The sequence below is a fragment of the Zalophus californianus genome, chromosome 11 (assembly GCF_009762305.2).
Source record: "Zalophus californianus isolate mZalCal1 chromosome 11, mZalCal1.pri.v2, whole genome shotgun sequence".
Lineage (NCBI taxonomy): Eukaryota > Metazoa > Chordata > Mammalia > Carnivora > Otariidae > Zalophus > Zalophus californianus.
In genome coordinates this window covers 31,917,267-31,933,914 of record NC_045605.1, presented here as the reverse complement: position 1 = coordinate 31,933,914, position 16,648 = coordinate 31,917,267, and the positions used below count along the sequence as shown (strand labels likewise).

The 16,648-nt window shown below is 34.9% G+C and overlaps 1 protein-coding gene across 2 annotated transcripts in view; it reads left to right on the top strand.

The window, feature by feature from the left end:
* ARHGAP42 (Rho GTPase activating protein 42) overlaps window positions 1-16,648 on the top strand; it is a 307,182-nt gene that overhangs the window by 250,509 nt on the left and 40,025 nt on the right. For both annotated transcript variants that reach the window (XM_035723017.1, XM_027580564.2), the window contains exons 10-12: window positions 900-1,009; window positions 3,573-3,651; window positions 5,544-5,583. In XM_035723017.1, coding sequence (XP_035578910.1) covers window positions 900-1,009; window positions 3,573-3,651; window positions 5,544-5,583 — 229 coding nt within the window. The remainder of the gene's footprint in view (window positions 1-899; window positions 1,010-3,572; window positions 3,652-5,543; window positions 5,584-16,648) is intronic.

The window sequence follows — 16,648 nt, the reverse complement described above, 5'->3', positions numbered from 1 at the left end:
ATATGGTTTAGTAGCAGAGTAGCAATTGGTTACCAGCAAAGCAGTCATGCGGTGTGTATGATAGCAGTACATTTATAACAAGTACTAGAAATATATTATTTTGGTAGCTCTCCTGAGACTTTGAGCCAATTACCGTTTAATGCTGTAAGGCTCTAATGCACAAACACACATGCACGTGTGTATACATACTTGCTCTCATGCTCACACACACACACAAATGAACAATATTAATCTCTTAGCAACCTAGGGCATTTTGATGCCAAAGCAACAGTGTTGTATCCTGACAAGCTCTGTATATCTAATTGTGACATTATGGTTAACTATGATTTCACACTTTTTCTAAATCAGAAGTTCTAAAGAATGTACATTGTGGTGCAATTTAACATAAGTAAATATGTTTAAGACTACTAGATAGGCATGCTACAGAATTCTTTAATTAAAATGTGTATGATGGGCTCTGAGAAACAAACTGAGGGTTCTAGAGGGGAGGGGGTGGGGTGATGGGTTAGCCTGGTGATGGGTATTAGGAGCACTGGGTGTTATATGTGAACAATGAATCATGGAACACTACACCAAAACAAATGATGTAATGTATGGTGATTAACATAACAATAAAAAATAAAAAAAACTAATGATGTAATGTATGGTGATTAACATAACATAATAATAATAAAAATAAATAAAGAAAAAAATGGGTATGTGATTAATTTATGAATTGCATTATAAATGAGCAGTTAACATTAGGCAAAAAGTCTGTACTCAGAGGACAAGATGTGATTTATGACCTTTATACATAACCTGTACTTGACATTTTGGTGCAGCAACCTTAGTTGGCATATTTAGTATTTTCCAGTTGCCCTTGTTGTCATGTCAATAATGTGTTCTCCTTCTTGTTTCAGAATGGCCTTGTTACTGGTTCACCAGAAATGTTTAAATTGAAATCTTGTATCCGACGAAAGACAGATTCAATTGACAAACGATTCTGCTTTGACATAGAAGTAGTTGAAAGGTTTGAGGTTTTCTTTTCACTTTATATTTTTTAATAAGCTAAATTATTTGTTTCTATGTTTAGATATAAATATGAAACAGCATACAAGTACTTGTTTTTCAGTCTTTAAAAACAGTATGCATGTTTGTTTCATTCTTTTATGTATTTATTCAACAAATATATATTGCACTATGCTTTCAAAAAAATAAATCAGACAAAGGATGCTAGCAAAAAGCAACATCACTCAAAGAAGAATTCGGGGAATTAACATAAATGACTGCATTAGGTGATGTGTGGTGGATTTGAGTTCCCATCACTATGAATGATTCTGACAATATTGTTTACCACTCCTGGATAAGCTTTTTTGTGGACTTTTGAAGCCTGGTGGCCTTTGCTTCCAAGGAGTAATAAGACACCGCTGGAAATGCCATAAGTTTCCTTCAGCCAGTGAAATTCAGTGCCTGCTCTGTGCAGAGCACCGTTCTGGACATTCTTAGCCACAGAATAGTGGGAGAGACATAAATGTTGTGCATGCGAGTTTATAACCTAGTGGGGATTTTTAGCTCTTTTTTTTTTTTCTTGTATCAATATAAGAAGAACAGAAACTCAATAAGAATGGGTATACTTCTTGATCTCTCTTCTATTCCATGATCTATTTTTCTTCCCCTGCATTACTACCATACTTTTCTCAATAGTCTAGCTTTGTGTGTGTGCACTATATAAAATGTGTACTGTATATACTATAGTTTACATACATGTAGCTTGTAAACTACTTAGTAGGGCAAGGCCCCTGTTTTTTATGCTTCTTTAAAATTGTGTTAAATATTTTGGCCCTATGTTCTTAGATTTTATGGATCCACTTATTACATTTATCCTTCTTTCCAAAAAAATCCTTTGGGATTTTTGACTGGAATAGCATTAAAGTTATTAATTAATTGATGGAGAGTTGAACTCTCTTTGAAGATTTTATATTTTTTTAAGATTTATTCTTGAGTGTTTTCATTTTATTGCAATTTTGAATAGAATTCATTAGTATATTTTTTCCAAATGGTTGAGACTCCTGTATTGAAAGGCTATTCATCTTTTTAATATATTAATCTATATCCAGCATAGTTGTTGAGCTCCTTACTGATTTTAATAGTTTTGTGGTAGGAACTTCTGGATTTTCTATCTAGACAGATGCCAACATGCTAGTGATTTTTCTTTATTTCAGCACTTTTTAGTTCCGTAACCCTGGGACACATTGTTAAATTGTGCTTTGGTTGTCTCATTTGTAAAATAAGGATAATAAGTACCCACCTCAAAGGGTTCCTATAAGGATTAAATTAGATAAAAAAAGGAGACACATTTATAACATAGTGCCTGGCACATAATAAATAGCCCCAAAAATTATCTTATTATTTTAGTTGATGCTGGCTTAGACTCTCCAAGATCAAATGGTCTTGATCTTCATATACATTTTTCCTGTTCCTGTCATTCCAGTGATCTGTTTTCCTGCTTACACAAGAGATAATATGCCTTCATCACAGTTTTAAGTCATACCAGGTTTCAATCATACAGTATTTAACTGAAATTTCCTCCTCAGTGTACCTTTTCACAGAGTCCTCTGATGTCCTGTTTATTTATTTATTTTTAAAGATTTTATTTACTTATTTGAGAGAGAGAGTGAGAGAGAGTGAGCACATGAGAGGGGGCAGGGTCAGAGGGAGAAGCAGACTCCCTGCTGAGCAGGGAGCCCAATGCGGGACTCAATCCAGGGACTCCAGGATCATGACCTGAGCCGAAGGCAGTCGCTTAACCAACTAAGCCACCCAGGTGCCCTCTAATGTCCTGTTTAAATTTATTTTCTGGACAATCTGTACAGTTAACCAGGTTGATTTAACTATTTCTGAATTTCATGTCTTTATCTATCTTACATTGCTTTCTTCCTTCCCTTTGCTCACTCTTTCTCTCTTGAAGTACATCCTCAACTAACTATTTCAGAATGGGTACATGGGAAAGAATGGTTTTTAAATGAATTAATTTTAATATTGTGATCATGGTATAAACACTTTGGTTTAGTGTCTTTTTAATAGCTAATTATGGTATGAAACTTTTCATATGACTATATACTCTTTGTAATTATTTTTGGTGACTAGATTGTAACACATTGGGTCATAATATTAATCATTCTCATACTGTAGAACATTTAGGTGGTCCTGAACTTTGGTGAATGTAACTTTGTCATCTTTTTTGGTCATTTCGGAGGAAATAGTTTGAAACTAGCCTCCTTCAGGCAGTTATACCTAAACCAATGATTTTACTACCTGCAACCATTAGAATTAAAAAATATTTGTTTGTGTGTATGTATATGTGTATGTGTCCCCCCAGTGATTTTTCTGAAAGGTAGCTATAAATCAGTCTTTTTCTTTTCATTCTTTAAATTATTTTTTTTCTTCTTTCTTTTTCCTTTTTCTCTTTTCATTTTTTTTCTTTCCTGCTTTTTCTTCAAGTTTTACCTTTACCTTTAAGAACACAAAAAATAATAAATGTATAAAGACATAACAGGAATAAATTGAATATATAAAATATTTGTTTTTAACAGACATGGAATCATCACATTGCAGGCATTCTCAGAAGCTAATCGGAAACTCTGGCTTGAAGCCATGGATGGTAAAGAACCGGTAAGAATATTGACACATTCTATAATTTAGGTTTTATTGTTCTAATTAGAAACTACATCAGAATTTTTTTTATGTCTGCATTATATTTGAAAATATTAATATAGCAATCAGAGTAGAGACTCTTACTGTTTTTCTAGTGTTGTCTCACTCACTGTAACTTTCTAATTTGTTTCGCAGGGGGACTTCCAGATTTAAACCTAAAATTACTTTTTTTTCTTTTCTTTTCTTTTTTTATTATGTTAAGTTAGCCACCATACAGTACATCATTAGTTTTTTATGTAGTGTTCAATGATTCATTAGTATAACACTCAGTGGTTCATCACATCACGTGCTCTCCTTAATGCCCATCTCACAGCTACCCCATGCCCCTACCCTCCTCCCCTCTGAAACCCTCAGATTTTTTCCTGGAGTCCAGAGTCTCTCATGGTTTGTCTCCCTCTCTGATTTTCCCCCCTTCAGTTTTCCCTCCCTTTACCCTGTGGTCCTCTATGCTCTTCCTTATGTTCCACATATGAGTGAAATCCTAAGATTACTTTTTAACAAATTACTTACCACTAACTTGGCTGTGCTGATTGGATTATTTTATTGAGTTAATAGTTGAGTCCCCACTCTTTGCAAGGCCTGCGCTAGGCTTCATGATCAGTGTGATGAGCAAACGTTCAGGGTAAGAACTAATCCTGTGGTCTATATCATTATTTAAAAGTCTCATGTGGTGGGGCACCTGGGTGGCTCAGTCAGTTAAGCATCCAACTCTTGATTTCAGCTCAGGTCATTATCTCAGGGTCTTGAGATTGAGCCCTGCATCTGCCTCTGCACTCAGCAGGGAGTCTGCTTGAGATTTTTTTTTTCTCTCCCTCTGCCCCTCCCTCCAAAATAAATAAATAAATCTTAAAAAAAATAAGTCTCATTTGGTCAAACTGCCTTGTGGCTTGACATTTTCCCTTCCATCCATATCTCCTCTGTTTTAGTAGTTATTTCAATGTGGGCATGATAATTTACTTAAAATTATTAGGGAGGCTTATGTAAAAAAGGGAATAAATCATTGATCACTGTCTGTCTGTTTTCTTTGTGAAGAACACTGCATTGGATGGTTGGAGGTATGAGCACACAGAAAAATAGGAGGCCCTGTTCTGTCCCTTGAGAACTATCCTTTAGTTGGCAAAGAATCTGTAAACAGCCTTGTGCAAAGTACCTATGCAACAACACACATATAAAGTGTGGTCCCTAGACTTTGAGGCCATCCCTCAAACTGTTACCAGTCCACAATAAACTGAGTGCAGAAATTATGATTAAGCATCTGGAAAATTTTATAGCAATTTGGAGAAGTCATTTTTTATCTATTGAGTTTAATAATAAAAAATTTGGACTTTGCATCTATTCTTTATGTTTATTATATTTTATTTTATTATAACTTATAAAAATATCTGCCAATTAAAAGTTGAAAATTAAAACAAAATGATTTGACTCTTTGCTGCTAATAGTTGTGAGGTAAGCCCTGACCTAGAGCAGATTTAGGAGATGGTGTGACAGCTCAGCTACAAGTTAGGGCTCTACATGTTGAGAACAAAACACTAAGGAGATAATTTGAGGAAGGAGTAACCTGAGAAAATTCATGAGATCCTTAAGAAAGGATACCTTCTGTGCATCATGTCAGGTAATAGAATGAGATATATAAATCAGATGAAAGGGATAGAACCTTGCTCAGGGCTAAACAGACAGCCATGATGGAAGGAAGTGGGAAACAAGGTAGGTTGACAGGGTAAGGAGTTGGCCCTATGGATGCACCAATTGTAGGACCTTGAAATCAATATACTCCCTTTGTGTATCATTGTACCGACATAACCTGCTTCTGTGCAGGGTCATTAACTGATTAGACTTCCTTTGTTTTTTAGATTTACACCCTGCCTGCCATTATTAGCAAGAAAGAAGAAAGTAAGTTGTTTTAATAATTATTTAAAATTTTATCACAGATTTTTTTTTAATCCAAAGGTTTTATGTGGTATTAAGAGTTAATTCTGGAAAAATAGTAGTAACATATCATTGATCTGACATTTAAACAAATTTAAAATTTTTATTCCAAGAAGTTGCTCAAGTCAAAGCCACTAGTAACTGGTGTTATAGTAACCAAAATTAATTTTTGTTTGATGTTTATTTACTTATAGGTATGTACCTTGCTTTTTTCCAGGAAGAGAATTGAAGCAGTTGATATATAGTTTGATTTTTTAAATGTTTTTAATGGCAGTAGAGAGTTTCTTTATTTTAGTTTCCCTGTTCCAGTGACAAGACTGAAGACATGAATACTTTGTGCTGGTTTTAGGAGATTGTGCCCAAGAGTGTGATGTATAAGGACATTGTCGTAACACGTGGGATATATAGGAAAACCTATTGTCTCACTGTAGAACTACTGAATCCTTAGTATTAAAGCATTCTTAATAAACACATTTTATGTATTTTCCATCTCATTCTAAATGCTCTTTAATCATCTGCCACCTTCTTGCCACCTTTTACCCTTGGTTATTTTAAGGTATTTTCTTTTTCATATACTCTACATGATCAGATTATTTGACATATAAAAATTATTTTGTGTATTTGTTTCTAAGGTTATGTGTATATCTTCTAAAGCAATTTCAAGTTTTATTTAACTCATTGACTCTCTCTCATGATGTCTAAATTTATTTTTAAAATAGGATTAACAATAACCCTGACTTTTAAATTGCTAATACAATGCAATTTAGAATGGAATAAAGATAAAAACTAGGAAAGTACTCATTTGAAAGTCATAAATATTGAGTGTATGAAAAAGCCTATTATTTTAACTGAATGAAATGCTTCCTAGCAATTAATTTCAGAAATTATCAAAAGAAAAAACATGATTTAAAATACTCTTAATGTTAAAGACCTTAAAAATTATTTTCAGTTTTTATTCTTGCATTTCTTTATTGCAGATCAAGGAAAGTGATTAATATAAAATCTACCATTGCCCATTTGTATCTAATCACAGAAATAATAACCAACAGATAAGCACCAAATGTTCATTCTAAACAATTACCTAAAGAGCAATATATTATATAATTTGCATTTGAGTAGATTTTGAAATGTGCTTCCTAATATTGGTTTCATTTTTCATATATAGTGTATAGTTCTTTCAACCTCAAATGAACCTGCTCAAGGAGTAATCCTTAGGAAACAACTGAACCTATATATGGTTTTGAGTAAGGCTCTAAATGGGGACATGGTGAAGTCAGTGAGAATATATTTGATCTTTAATGCACTTCTGGGAAGTAGGGTTTCTATCATAACTAGGAAATTTGAATAAGAAAGTTATCACATGTACTCATGCTGTGATGGAGGGGGAATACACTTCTTCATGCCATAAAGACTCTTCTAGAAATCTGCTTTCTCTTGGCCTTAGCCACCTGAAACATCACCATGCCACCATTTGTAATTACAAAATGGTGTGTTTTTCAGTAAAACAGCTATCCTAGAGTCCTTGTGTTTGTGTCATTTCTCACATTTTGTCTTTTGGTATAGTGTTTTAGTATCCTGCTTAGTTCTCTGAGCAACTTGTGACAGAACACTTGTTCCCTTTTTCTTAGTACTCAGTATAGGCTTTCCATGAAGTTTGTGTGCTCAACACACATTTGCTCTTATTGTTGCTCATAGTGCCAATAGGCTTTTATTGCCTAAGGGGAGATTTTGATCATAGAAAATAATATTATAATTATGTTTGCTTTATTAATATGTAGTGCTTGAAGTTATAAATCTTAACCTTAGTTTTAAGTTTTATTTTTATTATTTTATATTAAGCTTTATTTTTTTCAGCCTATTTTTATGTACAGATCTTATTTTATGGATGATTGTCCTAATTTTTGAAAATGTCATTTTCACTTTATATTTTCATAAAATTGATAAAATTCCCCCATTTATACATTTAATCATTGAAGCTTTTTTTAGACATATCAAGATGTAATTACAAAGGTAGTAAATCTTATTCTCCCAAATGCAGCACCATAATAAGACAAGTTTCTGATTCTGGCTAATATAATCTTTCTAAACCGGTGGTATCTTCTGTAATCTAGTAAAATGGCTTATAAATGCTGAGATTAATATCCCTTTAAGTATTCTAAACATTCTAAATAAATTATATACAAAATTGCTTAGTGATAGCAAAAGGTCTTACTATGTGGGCATAAAGCTTACTTATCCAAAATCACACTTATTTTGATTGCTTTTCCACATTCTTGGAAATTCAGATTTGCTCACCCAAGGAAAATCACTACTCTGTTGAAAAGACAAGACTATGGCATGTGCCATCCGTAAAAAACTCTGACTAATAGAGGCACAGGATTGAATGTACTTTCCAGAAATAAGCTCCCTGCAAGCAGTGGGGTGGACATTTTTTTATTGCTGACTTATGTGAGCAATGTTTTCTAAACATTCCTCAATCCAATATGCATTGAAGTCCCTTTCCCTGAAATGACCTCCCTCTCAGAATAGTCGATGGGCTTTCCAGGTCCTCAAAATTTAATATTTTTGCGTGTAATTTTAAATGTTTTACTACATCAAGTCCTAAAATGTATTAGTGGAACTTTGAATCTCTTGCTCAGACTGTAATCTTCTTATCTCTTTTATCATGTGTCTTATCAATATACCACTATTTTAACTAGTGATTTAGTAACTTATAGGGTATACATGAACACTCAGCAGTATTCCAGACTCAAGCATATGGTTCACTTGAGAGCAGCGTCATGTTTTCTTCCTAGTGACATGTCTGGAATTTTATTTGTTTCAGTTCAAAATTATATTCCAGTGATGGTGAAGTTCTCAGACCTCTTTTTTAAGTCTTGAATTAATCATGTAAGCTCACCGTGTTAAGAGTGCACAGCAGCTTTTATCTTTATGTTCATCCCTTCTACCATTTTTCTATATATCATCCTGGTTTTTGAGATCTCTGTGTTCCTTTTTGACATTTGACTCCTCTCAAAAGTGGGGAGTTATATCAATTTCCATTTGTAACTTCTCTGTCATTTGGTATTTGAAACCAGTACTAGTCTTGATTCATTTGCCACCTTGAGGAGTGCATCTTTATAACCTTGGTAATGCAGATAGATTCTGTTTATCTTAAAATACTCTAGTTATCTATCCTTTGGAGACTCACTTTTTCATGGGATATGTTTGTATTTTTGAACTGATGAAGCTAGTAATGAAGCATAGGATTGTAAAATGTAAAACTCAAATTAAGATTTGTTTTGACCGTTAACCATTAAAGGTGATCATAATGTCTATGCTTTCATTAGAAAAACTAAAGGTAATAGAGTAAAAACTATCTAGCATCCTAAAATAGGGCCATATAGTGTATATGCAGAGAATATATGCCATGAAATGAAGAGTAAAACTCTTCTGTGACTGTAGAGTAATGAGACTGTCTTTACAAACCTAACAAAAGTCTCAGTACTTCGTGGTTACTCTTACTTTACTGTTTAGAGTATAGATGCTACAAATGAGACTAACATATAATTCAATAAAGAGGAAAAGTTTGACACTTCTTAATGAAAAAAAATACTAAGTATAAAAACTAAAGAATTGGTCAACAAATGCTTTTCTGGTTGTAAAATATGCTTGCTACTACAGTGTTCTTTTCTTGAAATTCTAAGACTTTGGGACTTCATTAACTTTGAGAATAGCAATGTCTACCATCAGTTTTAAACAAATACTATTCAGTTAAGAGTAGAACTAAACAATCCTTCAAGCTGTGCTATATTGGGGGTGCCTGGGTGGTGCAGTGGTTAAGCGTCTGCCTTTGGCTCAAGTCATGATCCCGGGGTCCTGGGATCGAGCCCCGCGTCGGGCTTCCTGCTCAGCGGGAAGCCTGCTTCTCCCTCTCCCTCTGCCTACTTGCACACTCCCTATTTCTCTGTCAAATAAATAAATAAAATCTTAAAAGAAAAAAAAGAGTAACATATCAATAGTGCTCCATAATTTGAGCCCATCTTCAAAGAAACCAATTTTCCTTTTTGGTTGTTTTATTAAATTTTTTATTTTAATTCCAGTATAGCTAACATACAGTGTTATGTTACTTTCAGATGTGCAATAGAATGATTCAACAGTACCATGCATTACTCAGTGCTTATGAGAAGTGTAGTCTTTAATCTCCATCACCCATTTGACCCATCCCCCCTCCCATCTCACTGCTCGTAACCATCAGTTTGTTCTCTACAGTTAATAAGACTCTGTTTCTTGGTTTGTCTGTCTCTTTTTTCCCCCTTGTTTGTTTGTTTTGATTCTTAAACTCCACATGAGTGAATTCATATGGTATTTGTCTTTGACTGACTTATTTCACTTAGCATTATATTAACTCCATCCATGTTGTTGCCAATGTCAAGATTTCAATCTTTCTTATGGTTTAGTAATATTCTATTGTGTATATATACCACAACTTCTTTATCAATTCATCTATTGATGGACACTTGGGCTGCTTCCATAGTTTGGCTATTGTAAATAATGCTGCAATAAACATGGGGGGTGCATATATACTTTCAAATTAGTGTTTTTATATTTTGGGGGGGGTAAATACCCAGTAGTGCAATTCCTGGATCATAGGGTAGTTCTGTTTTTAATTATTTGAGAGACATCCATACCCTTCCACAGTGGCTGCACCAGGTTGCATTCCCACCAACAGTGCATGAGGGTTCCTTTTTCTCCACATCCTCACCAACAGCTGTTCTTTCTTGTATTTTTTATTTTAGTCATTCTGACAGGGGTGAGGTGATATCCCATTGTGGTTTATTTCTCTGATGATGAGTGATATTGAGCATCTTTTCACTTGTTTGTTGACCATTTGTCTTCTTTGGAGATAATGTCTGTACATGTCTTCTATTTTTTAATTGGATTATTTGTTTTTGGGGTGTTGGGTTGCATCAGTTGTTTATATATTTTGGATACTAACCCTTTATCAGATATGTCATTAGCAAATATCTCCTCCCATTCAGTAGGTTGTCCTTTAGTTTTCTTAGTTGTTGTCCTTTGCACTGCAGAAACTTTTTGCTTTGATGTAATCCCAGTAGTTTATTTTTGCTTTTATTTCCCTTGCCTCAGGAGACATATCCAAAAATGTTGTTACAGCTGATGTGGGAGAAATTAGTGACTGTGCTCTCTTCTAGGATTTTTGTGGTTTCAGGTCTCACATTTAGGTCCTTAATCCATTCTGAGTTTATTTTTGTGTATGGTGTAAGAAAGTGGTCCAGTTCCATTCTTTGGTATGTAGCTGTCTAGTTTTCCCAGCACCATTTATTGAAGAGATTGTTTTTTTCTCCTTATATATTCTTCCCTCCTTTTTCAAAGAGTAATTGACCATATAGTTGTGGGTTTATTTCTGGGCTTTCTATTCTGTTCTATTGACCTATGTGTCTGTTTCTGTGTCAGTACCATACTGTTTGAAACAAATTATCATTTGTGACACACCTTTTGTGTCCCAAAACCTCCATCTTGGGACTAGTTGTTAACAGGGACAGAGACAGTTGTCATTTTTCCTAAGCTTTCTTTCTCTGGCATTCTCTCTTGGTGCCCTGAGCTTCGTCCCCAGTCAAACATGTTTTGTGTGGTGGTTTTTGAGCTGGTCCTTCTACCCTAGGTTGAAGGAGGTGAGAACTGAGAAAGAAAAAATACTATATTCTCATTCTCTCATGCAGTTCAGATCAACAGTATTCCATTGTATACCTACTTTACTCCGGGTATTGTGAATGGGAAAAAAAGAAGTCCTTTCAAATGATGTTTCTGCTAATGAAAGTCATGATTTGGCCACATCTTAACAGTCACTCAACATTCAGTCTCATGTACATGTTCACATGTCCTCATGATTGGACCAGAAGATACTTCCAAATTTCCCCCAAACTCTCAAATTCTGTCACTGTGTTTCAGTCTTTCCACATGTGTACTTAGGGAACATGTGCTTCCCAGCAATAAAGAAAAGAAAAATTAAGCTCATTCTTCTTATCTTAGACAATTGCCATCCATCACGAGATTTTTGAGCCTCATACTGCTGTTTAGATAGTTTAATTCTGGAAGTTTTCAGATGTCCCCAAATTATATCCTCCTCCTCCTCAGCACATCCTCCACCAGGCCTGTGGTCAAATAATTTTGTTTCCATCTTGAGACCCAGAAAGGAGGGTCTCATGCTTTTCATGGGCAGAGCAAGAAGGAACAATGTGGGCCAGGGCTGTGGAGAGTGAACTACTCATCCTTTGGGGAAAAGAGAAATGGTCCTGTGGATATCACAAACACCAATAAATGTACTCATTTCTTTTTTCTGTTTCTTTCAAGCCATGGATAGTGTGATATTAGTTATCTGTGATAAGTAGCCTTTTAATCTGAAATGGCAGATTAGAAAAGTGAATTAGAAATTAAAGACAAATGTTGCTTTGTTTTGTCAACCCTGAGAAGGTACTGTAAGGCCAAGTAGATTACATCTGTAAGGACATGCTGGGTTTTTAATTGCTAGGAAATTGAAGGTACAAGGACTTTTGCTTTGTTAGCTGTATAGAACACTATTCTTTTTCTTTTTCTCATGGCTGTTTGAATTCTCTTGAGATTAATAGCTATTATGCTGTTAAACTGCCTTATGAAAACTTTATTTGGATATCTATAAAAGCTTTAGCCCTGAATAGTTTCCGGAGGAAAAAATAATGTTTACACTTAACTTTTGATTGAATATACAAAGCTCTTTAAGTTAGCTTGTTTTCTACTTCTACCCCTGAAAGCCAAGCATCATTAATACTATAGGGTTTCAATTCCTAGGAATTTGGTGGTATTTGTATTCTGCACATCCTTCTGGCCCTTTCTTAGCAGGGAGACATGAGGCTGAGGGCATCTGGGGAGGAGTTGACTAAAAGTTTGCTCCTGTTAGCTAAGTACTAACCCTTCTCGAAGCAAGAGTGCTTGCATAACCCACCTGCACACCAGTAACAAGCAAACCATTAATCAATAAGCCTTATTGGCTGCCTTTTCTGAACCAGGCATTGATCCCTGATTAAGTAATCTGTATTTCTCCTATGTAGGATGGGTATGCTCCACTCTCTACTTTTGAAGAATTATGATAAATTATCAGCCTTTAATGAGTGATGTGATTTGTTTTGTAAGGACCCTTTCCACTTATTATTTCAGTGGAACAATAAGTGTTTTTTTTAAGCTATAAAGAACCTATTTTTGGTAAATTCCCAATAGCACTGACATTAAATGCAATAACCTCTTCATGGCTTTAGGAAGTTGCTTATTTTCTATTACAGAATGTATTTTCCCCAAACTTGCCTCAGAAACACCACTCCTTGTGACTGCCTCCTTCATCAGGCACTGGGAGACAGAGTATACAGTAGCCTGTTTAATCCATGGTTCTCTCTTTTCCCCAGACTTTAGCAGAATCGGCAGAATCATATTGAATCTTAGAGTCTGCTGGATAATCGCATTTGTCACTCGCATTCATATTTCACTGGTTAGTGTCTATCACATGGCTGAGCCTGTCTTTGAGGGAGCTAAGAAACATAATCTTCCTAAAGGAAGGGGCAACAAATACGGGGCACAGTAATCCCAGCCTATTGCAGTCTGTTCAGTTCCAGTGAGAGGATGTGTTTGTTCATTGTGATTTACTGAAATATGATGAAAGTGTACAGACATTTTTTTAATATCCAACTTATCTTTTCAGCGACCAGCTAGGTTACAGGGCCTTAGTGGTTTGTACCTGGTTTACATTTGTTTCAAGAAATAGATTATTACTTGGGCTCCAAATATTTAAAAATAAGTAATATATTATGCCTTTTTGAAAAGTAACACTCCTGGCAGACAGTTTCTCAAGCCCCAGTGACTAGTCATGCCTAAAGAATGCCTTGTTCACATAATTTACATATGTAGATATTTATATTCTCCTCCAGCTGCTGCTGATGATGATAGCCAGCAGTTCTATGGCAGTTACTATGTTGCAAGTACTATCCTAGGAGCCTTGCAAATGTTAACATATTTCATCTGTGAACAGTCCTGTGACAAAGATACTTCTATCATCCTTACTGTACAGAAGAGGAAACTGAGGCACAGAGAGATTAAAACTATGCCCAGTAAGACAGCAAGTAAGCGAGAAAGTAACTACTATCTCTTAAAACTGGTTAGAATTAATGGCTGATTGGGGCACCTGGGTGGCTCAGTTAGTTGTGCATTTGACTCTTGATTTTGGCTCAGGTCATGATCTCCAGGTCCTGGGATTGAGCCCACATCAGGCTCTGCGCTCATCAGGGAGTCTGCCTGAGGATTTCTTTCTCTCCCTCTGCCCCCCCTTTCACTTGTGCACTCTCCCTCTCTCTCTAAAAGAACTACTGAATGACTTCTTTTGTTATTTCTTCTATTTTTCTTCATATAGCAGTGATGTATGGATAGGAGCACATGGAGAAGGAAACTAGCATTTAATTAGGTTTGTTGTTCTTCAGTGCTTCACGTGGTTTTGTCTTCATTTTACTACAATCCTTTAAGATATGTGTTATCATTTCTCTCATTTTATAAATAAAAGAACTAGAGTTCACAGACATTAATAGGCACACTCCCATTCATACAGCAGTAAATACTAGAGCTGAGAATCAGCCCCAGATTCAATGTGGGTGCTATATCTGCACTAAGCAACCTCCTTATACTCTTTCAGGCAATACCAAAGGGTGTTGAGAGGAAACAAAACAAAAATGCATGGTTGTTTTCTACCAACATAGTATATTCTTCCATATCATTGAATTGATTGATAGTGTTTTATTTACTCATGTCATGTGAAAGGAGCTAAAGCACAAGATCTTGGGATCAGTACAGTGGCACCCATGAAGTGACCTGACATTCATACTGAATGTCTATAAGATTTTATTCTTTGTGGGAGCCTGTGATACTGGTTCATTAGAATAGACTGGGGTAGTGCTGCCAAATATCCCATTATACCTTCAATATAGCCTGGTTATTGTTTATTCTTCTCCAAGTGAATACTTAAAGAAATTCTGTTTTATCTATCAATCAATCGATCGATAGATATAGATATATATAGAATACCACAATTGTCTTCATTCATTTTGCCAAGGGCAAGTTTTATTGACATTTTTTAATAAATGATTTTCTCTTTCTTAATCTTTATTGAAAAGTTGGAACAATGTGACCTCAAGAACCAAACATTATAAATGTCAGGAACTTGCAGTTTTAATTGATGAAAAAAAGATACTAGTGTATCCTTTTTAACTAGAGCTATATTTCTTGGTTCAGTTTTTGTTGTTGAAAATAATTGTTTCCTTACCTCTCCACTTACCTGTTTTCTTATGTTCAATAAATATTTTTAAATACCAGAATGGATAATGTTATGATTGGCCTTGGGGTTATTGTAATCAAGAAAAATCCCTATTTGCCATCTAAAAGAAGTTTTACTCTCATATATGTAGTAAACTCTTGTTTGTTTAAACTATTCATTCTTGGGTGCCTGGGTGGCTCAGTTGGTTAAGCGACTGCCTTCGGCTCAGGTCATGATCCTGGAGTCCCAGGATCGAGTCCCACATCGGGCTCCCTGCTCGGCGGGGAGTCTGCTTCTCCCTCTGACCCTCTTCCCTCTTGTGCTTTCTATCTCTCTCATTCTCTCTCTCTCTGAAATAAATAAATAAAATTAAAAAAAATAAAAAAAATAAACTATTCATTCTTGTATTGTTGAGTTTACCCAAAGCATTGACTGAATTCTTTTCACCTGATGTAGGGCCCTGGGGACACAGAAATAAATGAGCCAGTTCTTATGGGTAACAATACGTATTTCAGTATGGGCATTTTAAATGTTTTAATCTATTGGGTTTTTTAAAAAATTCTAAAGAACTGTATTTTAAAAAAGCATCTTAACTTTCAAAGTCCCGTGAATAAAAATGATAATTTCTACCTTCTGTCTTCTTTTTACTTACATTTTGCATGGATCTTTCCAAAGTTCTTTTCCTAGGAAAATAGAAACATTCATTTGCTCAAATTTTACATTTTAAGAAATTGGGTCATATGGTCCTGTTGATTACTTTTTTTAAATCTAATAACACATAATAAATCTCTTCTCGGTTCTACTTTTTTCGGCCATAGATTTTTCAAACCTGAAAGGTTTCAGTGGTTTTCTATGTCTAGGATTTCTTAAAAGTTTTCTGTCTATTGTTAGCACAATTTTTTGATACATATTTTTTATCTCTGGATTTGTGTTGAGTTACATGAATGTTTAATCCCCCATATTTCTTTAATTTTTATTCTTTATGTTTTTATTTTATTATTATTATGTCTCAAATTTTAATTCCAGTGTAGTTAACATGCAGTGTTATTTTTAGTTTCAGGTGTACAATACAGTGATTCAGCAGCTCCATATAATACTCAATGCTCATCAAGATAAGTGTACTCTTAATCCCTGTCACCTGTTTCACCCACCCCCCACCCACCTCCCCTCCAGTAACCAACAGTTTGCTTTCTATAGTTAAGAGTCAATTTCTTGGTTTATCTCTCTTTCGTTTTTTTTTTTTTTTTGCTCCTTTGTTTCATTCCTTAAATTCTACCTATTATTGAAATCATAAAGCTATTTGTCTTTCTCTGACTGGCTTATTTTGCTTAACATCATACTCTAGCTCCATCCATGTTGTTACAAATGAATGATTTCATTCTTTTTTATGGCTGAATAATATTCCATTATACACACACACACACACACACACACACACACACACACACACACACACCATGTCTTCCTTTTTATTTCTTTTTGTGTATATGTGAATTTATTTCTTCAACAAAAATGTAAATTTTTATAATAGTTTTTTATTTTAATTCCAGTATAGGTAACATACACTGTTATGTTACTTTCAGGTATACAATATAGTGATTCAACAGTACCATACATTACTCAGTGCTTATCATGAGAAGTGTACTCTTTAATCCCCATCACCCATTGGACCCACCCCCCCTCCCATCTCACCGCTCCTAACCA